Genomic DNA, 16288 nt, shown 5'->3' with positions numbered 1-16288 from the left:
CCAGCCAAAATCCCAAAGGGAACCAGTTCCTGCCAGGGAACTTGCTCGCTCCGTGCAAACACCCAACTCTGTGCTTCTGCGGAGCCAAACCTCTGGCAGCGGATCTGACTCCCTCCCGCTGCCACAGGGCCCCTCCTGAAGTGGATCACCTAAGGAGAAGCCAGCTAAGCCTGCCCCTCCTGCTCCCGTGCACCTTGCCTACCCACCCCAGCTAATACGCCAGATCCCCAGCACCACAAGCCTGGCAGTGTGCAAGTAGCCCAGATGGGCCACGCCACCCCACAGTGAATCCCGCCCCTAGGAGAGGGGAAGAGAAGGCACACACCAGTCTGACTATGGCCCCAGCAGTGGGCTGGGGGCAGACATCGGGTCGGACTGCGGCCCCGCCCACTAACTCCAGTTATACACCACAGCACAGGGGAAGTGCCCTGCAGGTCCTCACCACTCCAGGGACTATCCAAAATGACCAAACGGAAGAATTCCCCTCAGAAGAATCTCCAGAAATAACAACAGCTAATGAACTGATCAAAAAGGATTTAAATAATATAACAGAAAGTGAATTTAGAATAATAGTCATAAAATTAATCGCTGGGATTGAAAACAGTATAGAGGACAGCAGAAAATCTATTGCTACAGAGATCAAGGGACTAAGGAACAGTCAGGAGGAGCTGAAAAACGCTTTAAACGAGATGCAAAATAAAATGGAAATGATCACGACTCAGATTGAAGAGGCAGAGGAGAGAATAGGTGAACTAGAAGATAAAATTATGGAAAAAGAGGAAGCTGAGAAAAAGAGAGATAAAAAAATCCAGGAGTATGAGGGGAAAATTAGAGAACTAAGTGATACACTAAAAAGAAATAATATACGCATATGTGGTATCCCAGAGGAGGAAGAGAGAGGGAAAGGTGCTGAAGGGGTACTTGAAGAAATCATAGCTGAGAACTTCCCTGAACTGGGGAAGGAAAAAGGCATTGAAATCCAAGAGGCACAGAGAACTCCCTTCAGACGTAACTTGAATTGATCTTCTGCACAACATATCATAGTGAAATTGGCAAAATACAAGGATAAAGAGAAAATTCTGAAAGCAGCTAGGGATAAAAACTCTCTAACATATAAAGGGAGACCTATAAGACTTGTGACCGATCTCTCTTTTGAAACTTGGCAGGCCAGAAAGAAATGGCAGGAAATCTTCAATGTGATGAACAGAAAAAAATATGCAGCCAAGAATCCTTTATCCAGCAAGTCTGTCATTTAGAATAGAAGGAGAGATAAAGGTCTTCCCAAACAAACAAAAACTGAAGGAATTCGTCACCACTAAACCAGCCCTACAAGAGATCCTAAGGGGGATCCTGTGAGACAAAGTACCAGAGACATCGCTACGAGCATAAAACATACAGACATCACGATGACTCTAAAACCGTATCTTTCTATAATAACACTGAATGTAAATGGATTAAATGCACCAACCAAAAGACATAGGGTATCAGAATGGATAAAAAAAAAACAAGACCCATCTATTTGCTGTCTACAAGAGACTCATTTTGGACCTCAGGACACCTTTAGATTGAGAGTGAGGGGATGGAGAACTATTTATCATGCTACTGGAAGCCAAAAGAAAGCTGGAGTAGCCATACTTATATCAGACAAACTAGACTTTAAATTAAAGGCTGTAACAAGAGATGAAGAAGGGCATTATATAATAATTACAGGGTCTATCCATCAGGAAGAGCTAACAATTATAAATGTCTATGCACCGAATACCAGAGCCCCCAAATATATAAAACAATTACTCACAAACATAAGCAACCTTATTGATAAGAATGTGGTCATTGCAGGGGACTTTAACACTCCACTTACAGAAATGGATAGATCATCTAGATACACCATCAATAAAGAAACAAGGGCCCTGAATGATACATTGGATCAAATGGACTTGACAGATGTATTTAGAACTCTGCATCCCAAAGCAACAGAATATACTTTCTTCTCAAGTGCACATGAAACATTCTCCAAGATAGATCATATACTGGGTCACAAAACAGCCCTTCATAAGTATACAAGAATTGAAATTATACCATGCATACTTTCAGACCACAATGCTATGAAGCTTGAAATCAACCACAGGAAAAAGTCTGGAAAACCTCCAAAAGCATGGAGGTTAAAGAACACCCTACTAAAGAGTGAGTGGGTCAACCAGGCAATTAGAGAAGAAATTAAGAAATATATGGAAACAAGCGAAAATGAAAATACAACAATCCAAACGCTTTGGGATGCAGCGAAGGCACTCATGAGAGGAAAATACATTGCAATCCAGGCCTATCTCAAGAAACAAGAAAAATCCCAAATACAAAATCTAACAGCACACCTAAAGGAAATAGAAGCAGAACAGCAAAGGCAGCCTAAACCCAGCAGAAGAAGAGAAATAATAAAGATCAGAGCAGAAATAAACCATATAGAATCTAAAAAAACTGTAGAGCAGATCAATGAAACCAAGAGTTGGTTTTTTGAAAAAATAAACAAAATTGACAAACCTCTAGCCAGGCTTCTCAAAAAGAAAAGGGAGATGACCCAAATAGATAAAATCATGAATGAAAATGGAATTATTACAACCAATCCCTCAGAGATACAATCAATTATCAGGGAATACTATGAAAAATTATATGCCAACAAATTGGACAACCTGGAAGAAATGGACAAATTCCTAAACACCCACACTCTTCCAAAACTCAATCAGGAGGAAATAGAAAGCTTGAACAGACCCATAACCAGTGAGGAAATTGAATCAGTAATCAAAAATCTCCCAACAAATAAGAGTCCAGGACCAGATGGCTTCCCAGGGGAGTTCTACCAGATGTTTAAAGCAGAAATAATACCTATCCTTCTCAAGCTATTCCAAGAAATAGAAAGGGAAGGAAAACTTCCAGACTCATTCTATGAAGCCAGCATTACTTTGATTCCTAAACCAGACAGAGACCCAGTAAAAAAAGAGAACTACAAGCCAATATCCCTGATGAATATGGATGCAAAAATTCTCAATAAGATACTAGCAAATCGAATTCAACAGCATATAAAAAGAATTATTCACCATGATCAAGTGGGATTCATTCCTGGGATGCAGGGCTGGTTCAACATTCGCAAATCAATCAACATGATGCATCACATTAATAAAAGAAAAGAGAAGAACCATATGATCCTGTCAATCGATGCAGAAAAGGCCTTTGACAAAATTCAGCACCCTTTCTTAATAAAAACCCTTGAGAAAGTTGGGATAGAAAGAACATACTTAAACACCATAAAAGCCATTTATGAAAAGCCCACAGCTAATATCATCCTCAATGGGGAAAAACTGAGAGCTTTTTCCCTGAGATCAGGAACACGACAGGGATGCCCACTCTCACCGCTGTTGTTTAACATAGTGTTGGAAGTTCTAGCATCAGCAATCAGACAACAAAAGGAAATCAAAGGCATCAAAATTGGCAAAGACGAAGTCAAGCTTTCGCTTTTTGCAGATGACACGATACTATACATGGAAAATCCGAAAGACTCCACCAAAAGTCTGCTAGAACTGATACATGAATTCAGCAAAGTTGCAGGATACAAAATCAATGTACAGAAATCAGTTGCATTCTTATACACTAACAATGAAGCAACAGAAAGACAAATAAAGAAACCGATCCCATTCACAATTGCACCAAGAAGCATAAAATACCTAGGACTAAATCTAACCAAGGATATAAAAGATCTGTATGCTGAAAACTATAGAAAGCTTATGAAGGTATTGAAGAAGATATAAAGAAATGGAAAGACATTCCCTATTCATGGATTGGAAGAATAAATATTGTCAAAATGTCAATACTACCCAAAGCTATCTACACATTCAATGCAATCCCAATCAAAATTGCACCAGCATTCTTCTCGAAACTAGAACAAGCAATCCTAAAATTCATATGGAACAACAAAAGGCTCCGAATAGCCAAAGTAATTTTGAAGAAGAAGACCAAAGCAGGAGGCATCACAATCCCAGACTTTAGCCTCTACTACAAAGCTGTCATCATCAAGACAGCATGGTATTGGCACAAAAACAGACACATAGACCAATGGAATAGAATAGAAACCCCAGAACTAGACCCACAAACGTATGGCCGACTAATCTTTGACAAAGCAGGAAAGAACATCCAATGGAAAAAAGACAGTCTCTTTAACAAATGGTGCTGGGAGAACTGGACAGCAACATGCAGAAGGTTGAAACTAGACCACTTTCTCACACCATTCACAAAAATAAACTCAAAATGGATAAAGGACCTGAATGTGAGACAGGAAACCATCAAAACCCTAGAGGAGAAAGCAGGAAACGACCTCTCTGACCTCAGCCGTAGCAATCTCTTACTCGACACATCCCCAAAGGCAAGGGAATTAAAAGCAAAAGTGAATTACTGGGATCTTATGAAGATAAAAAGCTTCTGCACAGCAAAGGAAACAACCAACAAAACTAAAAGGCAACCAACGGAATGGGAAAACATATTTGCAAATGACATATCGGACAAAGGGCTAGTATCCAAAATCTATAAAGAGCTCACCAAACTCCACATCCGAAAAACAAATAACCCAGTGAAGAAATGGGCAGAAAACATGAATAGACATCTCTAAAGAAGACATCCGGATGGCCAACAGACACATGAAAAGATGCTCAACGTTGCTCCTTATCAGGGAAATACAAATCAAAACCACACTCAGATATCACCTCACGCCAGTCAGAGTGGCCAAAATGAACAAATCAAGAGACTATAGATGCTGGAGAGGATGTGGAGAAATGGGAACCCTCTTGCACTGTTGGTGGGAATGCAAATTGGTGCAGCCGCTCTGGAAAACAGTGTGGAGGTTCCTCAGAAAATTAAAAATAGACCTACCCTATGACCCAGCAATAGCACTGCTAGGAATTGACCCAAGGGATACAGGAGTACTGATGCATAGGGGTACTTGTACCCCAATGTTTATAGCAGCACTCTCAACAATAGCCAAATTATGGAAAGAGCCTAAATGTCCATCAACTGATGAATGGATAAAGAAATTGTGGTTTATATACACAATGGAGTACTATGTGGCAATGAGAAAGAACGAAATATGGCCCTTTGTAGCAACGTGGATGGAACTGGAGAGTGTTATGCTAAGTGAAATAAGCCATACAGAGAAAGACAGATACCATATGTTTTCACTCTTATGTGGATCCTGAGAAACTTAATAGAAACCCATGGGGGAGGGGAAGGAAAAAAAAAAAAAGAGGTTAGAGTGGGAGAGAGCCAAAGCATAAGAGACTCTTAAAAACTGAGAACAAACTGAGGGTTGATGGGGGGGAGGGAGGGAGGGGAGGGTGGGTGATGGGTATTGAGGAGGACACCTTTTGGGATGAGCACTGGGTGTTGTATAGAAACCAATTTGACAATAAATTTTATATATTGAAAAAAAAAAGTAGGTGATCAGTAATTAATTAGTTAAGCAATATACATCTCATCCAGTAGTAAAAATACTTTAAGGTGGTCCATTGCCAACCAAGATTTGTCAACTGGCCTGTTGAGCTTTCATGTATTTTAATTCACTCATGAAGCAGAAAAAAAAAAAAAACAAACATTTGGAATTGACTAGTAATTACTTAATTGCCATTTAACCAGAGTATTCAAAATACTACTCTTAGATAGACCTGCAAATTTTCAAATTTACTTACTTTTAATTGTATATTTTAAAATTAATTTAAATAGCTTTGGACTAACTTAAGAATCCTGAGATCTTCGAGTATTACAGTTAAGAACAGCAAAATGTTAATAAAGCAATTAATACAGTATATTTTCTGTAGAACAACATACAACATTCTAGGAAATGGTTCGTTTTTTTCTTTTTTAAATTTATTTATTTTGAAAGAGAGAGAAGAAAGAGAGAGCGGCATACGGAACATGTGAGAGGGAGAGGGGTAGGGAGAGACAGAATCCCAGCAGGCCACGTGTTGTCTGTGCAGAGCCTGACTCAGGGCTCGAACTCATGAACCCTGAGATCATGACCTGAGCCAAAATCAAGAGTCAGACACTTAACCGACTGAGCCACGTAGGCGCCCCCAGGAAATGGTTCTCAATGTTCTCTTTATGCAAATTACTTTAAAGGAAAATGTACCACTTACTCTGCGTGGTGAGGAATCACTTCTTCTTGAAAAAACTTCCTTACACTTTCCCGGAAAATGTCATGTTCTGAAGAAAAGATTCTTCGAGTTCCTATATCTGTTAATTTTTCAGCAGAAGGAGTTTCTAGACGTTTCTCCTCCCCGGAATGAGAAAATCTTTAAAATATACGTATACATTAAGAAAATTAAGTGAAATTGTTACCCTTCATACCCAAATTAATGCCACCGAACAACATGGAAAAATGCTGATTTTCTTTCCCCCAGAGACACTATAGAGGTAGGTAGGAAGAGTGTGAAATTCGACAGACCTGAACATTCAGACAAATCTGAACATTACCACTTTTGATAGGATCTACCTCACCTGGATGAGATCAAGTAGTATGTTCTTACTCAGCTCACTCTTCACTTCCAAACCCATGACTAACCTACATGTCTGAGTTGAGGTAAAATGGTGTTATCACATGATGCAAATTAAATGATGTAAAAATTCCAAAACCACCATAGAATATTGATAAGTGTTCATGTCATGTACAATATTTAAGATATTAACATTTCCAAATTACTATTTCATACAGTACCACCATAGCATATTGAAAAGTTTTCATGTCATGTACAATATTTAAGATGATATTAACATTTCCAAATTACTATTTCATTCCGAATCGCACAATTTGAAATGGCAGGTGTGTAAGATACAACTATGGTGATGCTACTGCCATATTAGAGGCAACCTGGGTATAAATTTAAAAAAAAAAAATGTCCATGAATCTCTGTAAGGATTAGTACAGAATTATTCAAGATCTTCGGAAACTGACCCTTCCCTCTCCATACCCCCCTCATATTACACTTAAAATAAGACTGTTTTGTAGTTCCTTTTAGTTCAACAGTCTTCAGATTTATTTCCCTCTTGGGGTACTCCTGAAAAGATTCTGAAAATCTGTGTGTCAGTTTGTATAATTCAAGCTCATATTTAAAAAACAAAACAAAACAAAACTTTTTATCATATATCGAAATATTAGCAAAGGATGTTTTTCTGTTTTGCATGAAATGCTGTTTGGGGTTTCTCTCTTCCTTAAATGGACCCTTGTTTGTTTGTTTGTTTTCTCTTTCCTTTCCTCCTCCTCTCCTTCTTCACATTTTTGTTTAAAAGACAGTCTTATTTATGGGCAATTAGGTTGTCTCAACCTTTTTTTCCCCATGAAATGAATTATTTTTACTTTATGCATTTTCATTTAACGCTATGAATTGAGTTGTGTCCCTCCCAAATTCATGTTGAAGCTCTAACTCCCACTGTGATTTTACTGAGTTAGTTAAATGAAGCCATGTGGGTGGGATCCTAATCCAAGAGGATATGTGGCCTTATAACAGGAAGAGAGATCTCTCTCTCTCTCTGTCTCGCTCTCCCAGTGTGCATGAAACAAGACCATGTGAAGATACAGAAAGAAGGCAGCCATCTACAAACATGAAACAGCGCTCTCACCAGCACTTTGATCTTGGGTTATCCAGCCTTTAGAACTATGAGAAATAAATTTCTGTTATTTAGGCCACCCAGTCTATGGTATTTTGTTATGGCAGCATGAGCTGAGTAATACATTTAACATGCATTTTCTGTCATTGTGCTTTAGGTTTATCTTTTATATGCAACTTTTAGTGGAGTTTATGAATATAATTTGAGATGCTTTTTAGGTAGTAGTCGTTGGTTGTGAACATGCAGTACTACAAATTTTATACTTAGTCTGCCTTTTGCCTTCTTAGTTACTACCCATTCATCCAAATCATCATTTTTAATAGCTTATTCATTCATTTGGTCAACAAATACTTTGAGTACCCTTTATGTACTAAGCACTGTTCAGGTAACTTGGGATACAACAGTGAGCAAAATAAAGATCCCTGTCTCCAGACTCACATTTCTAGAAGGAGAGTCTGAATAACTATACTATTTATAGTAAGGAAGCAAATTAAAGCATATATGAGAAGATGATAAATTCTATGGAAAAGAAAAGCAGAGTAAAGATCAGAGTGTGTGTCTGGAACAAGGCTGGGACATTGGCTGCAGCATGGAATAGTGCGGTCAGGGTAGGTTAAGTTAGAAAAATGAGAATTTGAGCAAACGTCTCAAGGTGACAGTCAAGCAGATTTCTCAGTAGAATTTAAGTCAAGAAAACAATTAGAGCTGGGTGCATGGGTAGCTCAGTCAGTTAAGCGTCTGACTGCAACTCAGGTCATGATCTCTCAGTTCGTGGGTTCGAACCCCACATAGGGCTCTGTGCTGACAGCTTGGAGCCTGGAGCCTGCTTCAGATCCTGTGTCTCCTTCTCTCTCTGCCCTTCCCCCCGCTCATGCTCTACCTGTCTGTCTCTCTCAAAAATAAACACTAAAAGAATTAAAAAAAAAAAAAAAGAAAGCAATTAGAGCAAAAGCTGTCAGGCACGATGGTATTTGATGCATTCTAGAAAGAGCGGGGACACCAAGTGTGGATTGAGTGCAAACAGTAGATGAAGTGAGAGGTAACAAGATCAGGATGTACAGGGGTCTTACATACCATTGTATCGTTACATCAAATAGACTAAAATTTACTTTATCCTCTAATTGAAATGATTGGTTCCAATTTCCTGCTATTGGAAATAAAACTATCATGCACACTTTTGTCCATATAGCTTTTCTTTTCCATACTGAGAATTTTTCCTCAGGATAAAAATGTGCTGAGACTAGGCAACTGGTGCTCTGCAACACTGAATCATTTGGTAACGTAATTAACAAATAACAGAATGGAATTTATATTCCAGTCTGCCTGGATCTTAAAATTTTATATCCCATATTACCTTAAGAAAACCTTGGAATATTTCTAAGTTAAATACACCAAGACATTAGAAAGTGAAAGAAGTGCCAGAAAGAATAAAGACTTTCAGGCCAGTCAGAAGTATTCAAGAGAGCATATGAAGAAGAAAACCAAAACACTTGCACCAAGTATGTTGGTACATCCATTTCTTGAAGACCAAGAAAACTTCACTGAATTGGCCCCTTTTCTCCCTATAAAGACCAGGAAATCTGTACAAAAAGAAATTTCTACCAATTTAACAGGCTAAGCTCTAATTGTTAGTTTTACATTTTTTTAAATGTTTATTTATATTTGAGAGAGATGGAGACAGAATGTGAGTGGGTTAGGGGCAGAGAGAGAGGGAGACACAATCCGAAGCACAGAGCTTCAGCACAGAGCCTGACGTGGAACTCGAACCCACGATCTGTGAGATCATGACCTGAGCTGAGGTCCAACCGACTGAGCCACCCAGGCGCCCCTAATTGTTATTTTTAAAAAACTTTATTTACATTATAAAAGGGAGACAGCTTCCACCAACACCTTCAGCAATACTTGGGAACTGGTTACAAATATACAATTTCAGATCTCACCCCAGATCTACTGAATCGAATCTGTATTTTTTTTTTAATTTTTTAAGTTTTATTTATTTATTTTTAGAGAGAAAGAGACAGCATGAGCAGGGGAGGAGCAAAGAGAGGGAGAGAGAATCCCAAGCAGGTTTCACACTGTCAGTGCAGAGCCCTATGTGGGGCTCAAACTCACAAACCGTGAGATCATGACCTGAGCTGAAATCAGGAGTTGGATGCTTAACTGACTGAGCCACCCAGGCACCCCAGAATCTATATTTTTAACAACATCCCTGAATGATCCATATGCACATTAAGAAGCCTGCTATAATAAAACAGTCCCAAGCCTATTCAGATGGTCCCTCAGGTCCTCCTTTTCCCAAAATTCCCTGTGAGATTTTCTTCCTATACTTCAACCATAATAACTTACCCCAACAGACGTAATGCAGAAACAGATATGAGAATTGGGCTGTCTTCTACTAAATCGGACATTAAAGAATCCATGAAAATGTAAATAATGTCTCTCTTCTTGTTTTGAAAAAGCTATTTTTCATAAAAATGTTATTTATGTTAACATGCAATGGGCTTATTATTGTTACTTTTACTTATTTATTATTGAGATATAATTGACATAATACCATTACAGTAGTTTCAGATGCACATGATTTCAATATATGTATTCGCTGTAAATAATCAACACGGTAAGTCTAGCTAACATCCATCACTACACATACTCATTTTTTCCTTCTAATGACAACTTTTAAGATATACTCTTTTAACAACTTTGAAATATACATGCAGTATTAACTATGGTCACTGAGCTGTACATTACATTCCCATGACTTACTTTATAGCTGGAAGTTTGTACCTTTTGACCCCCTTCACCCATTTCCATGCCCTGCCCCCAACCACAAATCTGTTCTCTGTGTCTAGGAGTTCTTTTTTTTTTTTTTTTGCTTGTTTTCTGTAAGAGTCAACTTCTAAGTGAAATAATACAGTATCTGTCTGACTTACTTCACTTACCATAATCTCTATTGTTCCTTTTAATGAACTAAATTATGTACTTGTACAATTGGTTTTGATACCCATATGGATAGATACAACCCCCCCCCCAATAAAAACAATCTCTGAGGGGGTCCTTTAACTTTCAGGGCATAAAAAAGTAGTGACACCAAAAATCTGAGGATCACACTCTTATGACGTTCTGGGGAAGAGCTTAGAAAAGTATGTGCATCCTAAAGTCAGGTCACCGCCTCGGTGAAGTCTTCCCAACTCTCCTCTGGAATAACACACATGTTTCCTCTCCCATAGCATCTCAGAGTTCCACCAATGTTGTAATGAGCTAGTTTATCATTCCTGTCATTCTCCTTAATAGCGAATCCCGGACGCTTCCAGTTTATCCGGTGAATGGATTTTATATGATCTAAACCTTTTGATCTTATAAACACTACCTTAATAGGCACAGAGCCACTTAGAAACTCTATTAACTCTTCTGGATTTAATTAATTAAAGGATTTGTTAAATAAATCTCAGTGTCGTTGTGTGATGGGGCTGGTGTCAGGTCTTTGCTGTCCCAGGCTGCCTTCTTCGGGGCACTCCTCCACATAGGCTTCGCAAAGGGTGCTCCTGCGATCTCCAGATCTGCCAGTCGGGGAGTCCCAGTGACCCGTTCACAATCAGGACGCGGCCTTCAGCCACCTTTCTAAGATGAAAGGTTGCAGCCCGAACTCGAGCAACCCCGCGGTGGGCTTTCCCGCGGTGAGGCGGTCACGGCCGACACCCCCGCCCGCCCTCGCCGACGTGGGTCCCACCAGGCCCAGCCCCTATCCGCGGAGTCTCCCGCCCAGTGCGCGCCGCCACGTTCAGGGTCCCCAGGAAGGGTAGGTGTCGCCGCCCGTACCCCGTAGACCACCCCCTGCCCCCGGGCCGTTCAGCTGGAGCCCTACGGACACTGACCTCGCGGCCGGCGGTGAACGCAGGGCACAGCGGCCACCCGACATGCGCAGGGAGCTGCGGAGCAGGCGTGCAGCCATGATGGCTGGACGGCGAAGGGAGGCCGGCGCTCAGGATGCCACTCCTCGGCGACTCTAGGGCGGAGTTCCCCGCGAGCCGACAGTCTTTCACGGTCCTACTCGGCTTAATGGGGATAAATGCGCCCGGCTGCGGAGCCGGAAGCCAGAAGACCTGCCAGCCCTCGAGCAGGCGGGCGGAGCGTAGCCCAGCGTTGCAACACTCCCCTCTTCAGAGTCGCAGCCACCCAAGTAGTATTTGATTTGAATTCCTGCTATGCCAGTTTACAGAAGTCATGAAATACCGTGTAATAACCAACATTCCAACGGGATGATAGTCTGAGCTGTTGAAATTTACGAACTTGGTTTTTGGAGATGGGAAATCTCTGAAGGATTTTGAACTCTAAACAGGGTTTAGCGAGTGGAATTCTAAGGAGGTAAGGGAGGCCATTTAGACGATTCGACTAGTGAAGGACAGTTATCAAGGCCTGAACTTGGGCAAGTGAAAACAAGATTTTGTGTTAGAAATCAAGAACTTATTCACTGAATGCAGAATATCAGGAAGTTAAAAACTAAAAAGGGAGTTAATACCGATCAGGTATTAATATTAGGTGAATAATACTTGTTGACTTGAGGGAAGCACCGGGCTCCGTGCAGGCTTTCCAAAATTCTAGACTTGGCTGGCTGGTGGTCTTAGGACCTCCGCCATTAGGAGTCTGTGCCGGGTATTTATAAGCTTCATGGGACCAGACTTGGTTTTTCAAGATGGTAATTGGCTGATCAAATTACCTGTCTGTATGGGGCAATAAGAGACCTTTTTCTGCATGATCTTGCTGAACGTCTGAAAAAAAATAATACAACACTGCTTTAGAGTGCCTCAGTGTGGTCTGAGAATCAGGCAGCAGCAGCACTACATTTTGAATCATAACATTTGATGATGAGGTCCAGGATCCTATGGTTACACATCTCACAGGTGATTTTTTTTATAGGCTTATTAATTCACTTTTAATTACCTCCTATGAAAACACTGTGGTGGCAACAGCTGGAGACTGGATCCTCTGCATGGAGACTCTTCTGTGTTTTACTAGAAGGTTCATGAACTCCTGTTAGGGAAACTTGGTGAACGGGGCCACTTTCTAGAGGCTGTCTTGTTGAGATAGCCATAGAGCTTAGAGATGGCATAAAAGGTGACCTTGGCAAAATTGCCCGTGGTGGCAGTGCAATCTTTGGTGTAGGTGTGGCTGTTGTCTCTATCAGTTATCCTCAGCAGCTTCTTGGGCCCAGATGAGTCTAGTGCTTCCAGAGGAAGCACTACCAGCTGGAAGCACTACCAGGCTAGCCATACCAGTGATGAAATTTGAAGTGGGGTTTGCAAGAAAACGGCTAAGAAAGAATTATTGAGACATCTTTGGTGCAAAAAAGGTGATTTTATTAAAGCACGTAAACAGGACCTATGGGCAGAAAGCGCTGCACTGGGACTGTGAGATGCGACTGATGATAATACTTTCAAGTTTGTGAAGGGAGGGGGGTATAGCTAACTTAGGTCTCCAAGGAATTTCTGGATGCTGAAAGTAGGGTCTCACAGGACCCTGAAGATTTAGCTATTCTCAAGATAAGGTTGCTTTTAGTTTAGTTTTTTTTTTTTTAATGTTTATTTATTTTTAAGAGAGAGACAAAGTGAGAGTGGGGGAGGGGCAGAGAGAGAGGGAGACAGAATCTGAAGCAGGTTTCAGGCTCTGAGCTGTCAGCACAGGGACTCACACGGGGCTCGAACCCAGGAACCGTGAGACCATGATCTGCGTGGAAGTCAGATGCACTGAGCCACCCAGGTGCCCCTAGTTTTTAAGGAAGTGTAAACGTTAAGGCATTATGGCAACCATAAAGGTCTTGGGGAGTGTTACATGCTGCAGGTCTCTGACATCTATCAGTGGGTTGCAGGCTAGAAGGGAATTTAATTTAAACTACATTTTTCTTGCCTTTATTTACCTCATTTCCCCCCCTGAACAACTTTGACCCTTAAATCTTTAAGGTTGTTAAAGGCAGAAGGTCTCATCTTCTGTAGCATCTTCATGCTGCAATAAGGGCGTAGAGATGGGCTTACCTAAGGGTCAAGGCTAGTCAGTTGAGAATTTAATAGGAGTTAGAAAAGCCTAACTGAGCAGTATCTAGAGGGGATATCATATGGGAGTTTTCTTGAGGAGAAAGGATCATCTGTTGGCTTGAAGTTATAGCATTGAAGGAGTCTCGGCACCAGGTGGAGAGTCATGGGAGAAAACAGCAAAACATGATTAAAGTAACAAAAAGAGGCCCAAATAAGAGTCCTTTGATAGTTGACAAAAATCTTCCTTTAGTTCGGTCCAGGAGTTCAACCACTTATTAAAGGAAAGACAAGGATCATTTAAAGTGCCAATTTGAGTATTTTTCAGTTAGAAACTCAGAAATATTTCTGTGGTAATCTGAATGTATACACAGCACTTTGTTTTTATGAGACCACAAATTCCACCTGTGCAACAGGTAAAATATCTAAGGCATTTTATTTTGAAGAATTGTTTAATGCATTTGAGTTATTTTAGTGTTTAATAATTAATATAATGTTATTTTGAGAATCGTTTAAGGCCTTCATTGTGTAATAGGTAGTGTTAATCATCATACAGATTCTGTTTTGCTTAGTCAGGTGATTAGTAAGTGATAATTATAGAAACAAAAATACAGGTTAATGGTTAAAGCAAAATTATAAACCCAGAGTCTGTCAGTTCTACCAGTGAGATTTTTAGATGTTAACCTTGAGGCATCCTCAGATAGACTGAGAACAGGCAGCAAGAATCAGATGGGGTTTTCTGGTTTGTAATTCAAATGTCTGTGGTGATCCATCTGAATGGCCCATAGAGCAACAGGCACAAAGATTGTCTATACATGAGTTTTGTGACAATTTCTCTGAAGTTTGCCTCAAGTTGTCTAGTGTAGGCAAACAACAAACATTTAAAGGCAATCAGAACTAGAATTTAACATCCATAAAGGTGCGTTATTGAAATATAATTTTTCTCTCTAGTAACCCTGATTTCCAGAGAGAGCCAAATCAAGATGAATACATTTGTAGAATGAGTCCACTTTTAACAAACTCAGCCTAATTATTTACATCAGCTCATCAAGAACAGTGATTGGTCATATAGATCTTTTAAAATTTGCTTTGCTGGAACTTTTTATAAGGAACCTCTAGACTGAACTTCTAGTAGCCTCGCCAGGCCAGAAGCCAAGCCAAGTACTTGCCATCAGACATGCCTGCAATACCTATAGGATTCTGTGAATTCCTCTTCATGAGGTCCCCAAGGTATCCTGAGGTTCCTGCACCTGCCGGGAAGTGACCTTCTTTACTCACCTAGTAAGGCTGCTGGGAACTCTCTAAGCGAGGTATCAGACCAACATTTCCAAGGGGCTTTATTGGCTTCATGCTTCATAAAGTCAATCTTAGTTCCTTAAAACTGTCTGGTCATATCTGAGTCTATGCATGTCGCTCTCAAATATGACATTCCAGTCAAACCCTTGGTAAAATAACCAGTACCTCCAAGGGTGAACTGTTACAAGGAGAACAGATTCTTATTGAATTTATGCAAATAACTGTAATGACCATGAAAGAAAGAATCCTTATTGAGAGCTTTTGAATTTCAGAGGGTTCAGGTAGGGAGAAAATTAAATGCTTTATTTTGTTCACAAAGGAATATTTTATCACATTTTTGTAAGTCATAGGTATCTTAAGAGAAAGTTTCCTTAATCTGGAAGAACAAACATTAGAGGACAAGCAATATTTCCAACAAGAGTCACAAAAACTATAATTTTCCTTTGTGTGTGTGTGTGTGTATATATATATATATATATGTAATTTTTGAGCAGTGACAGCATTTACCCAAGCAATACAACCTCAGGTTTACCATTATTTGTTTGATAGTGAGGAGGAAGCATAAGGCAGGCTGAGGGCAAAGTATAGGCTGACAGCAATCCTGCTTCTCCCCACCTCGCAGGTGGAATATGTGTGATATTCCTTGGATACTCCTGGCCACCCAAAAACAAAGGAAAGGGGTTTAAGTGCTTGCCATGGTGATGTGGGAAACTAAGGCAAATGAAAAATTAAATTCCCTTACTGCCTACAGTCCACTGACAAGTCCTTGAAACAGGCAGAGTGACTTCCCTCTATGAGCTCAGCTGCCTCCGTAATGACACTTTGCTGGGGGCAAAAGGGAATCTTGGCTTAACATTATCCTGACCGCCCCCCACCCCAGGGTCCTGTAAGTCTACTTTAACATATAAAAATTCCTTTGGAAACTTCCTTTATCTCAACTACCTTAACATATATGCTGGCAATCATAGCCTAAGCTTATGGCCCCCTGATATACATCTGAAGGGTCTCATGACTGAGGTTTTACTAAATGGCAATAAATGGTGTTTTCCTAACAGCACCTCCCTTCTCAAGGTCCTGGAAACTTTGCTTCCAAAATGCCTTAGAGACTTACTCCATCCCTAACTCCCTCTCAACCTGAGGGTATATAATTAGTTACCTGTCACAACCTCAGGGCAGCTCTTTCTGACCACAGGTCCTGTCCCCATGCTTTAATAAAATTACCATTTTGTACCAAAACCCCATCACTCACTGCCCTGTGTCTATAGCGAAGTGGGCCAAGACCATGCTCCAGCATGTGGCAGAGGCTGTCTCCTTGGAGCACATAACACCCAGAA

At 40.4% G+C, this 16288-nt stretch overlaps 1 protein-coding gene and 1 long non-coding RNA gene across 3 annotated transcripts in view; one reads left to right on the top strand and one right to left on the bottom strand.

The window, feature by feature from the left end:
• ACADL (acyl-CoA dehydrogenase long chain) overlaps positions 1-11592 on the bottom strand; it is a 57547-nt gene extending 45955 nt beyond the window's left edge. For both annotated transcript variants that reach the window (XM_049614989.1, XM_049614990.1), the window contains exons 1-2: positions 11508-11592; positions 6168-6323 (exon numbers count right to left, since the gene is read on the bottom strand). In XM_049614989.1, the coding sequence (XP_049470946.1) occupies positions 6168-6323; positions 11508-11584 (233 nt within the window). In that variant the 5' untranslated portion in view covers positions 11585-11592. The remainder of the gene's footprint in view (positions 1-6167; positions 6324-11507) is intronic.
• Positions 11593-11722: 130 nt separating this feature from the next.
• The window catches only part of LOC125911238 (uncharacterized), a 64620-nt gene continuing 60054 nt past the window's right edge, over positions 11723-16288 (top strand). Inside the window, exon 1 of the long non-coding RNA XR_007454292.1 lies at positions 11723-11997. This is a non-coding gene — a long non-coding RNA (uncharacterized LOC125911238). The remainder of the gene's footprint in view (positions 11998-16288) is intronic.

The sequence above is a fragment of the Panthera uncia genome, assembly GCF_023721935.1.
Source record: "Panthera uncia isolate 11264 chromosome C1 unlocalized genomic scaffold, Puncia_PCG_1.0 HiC_scaffold_3, whole genome shotgun sequence".
Lineage (NCBI taxonomy): Eukaryota > Metazoa > Chordata > Mammalia > Carnivora > Felidae > Panthera > Panthera uncia.
Note: the sequence above shows the minus strand (reverse complement) of the source record. Positions and strands in the feature narration are given on the sequence as shown.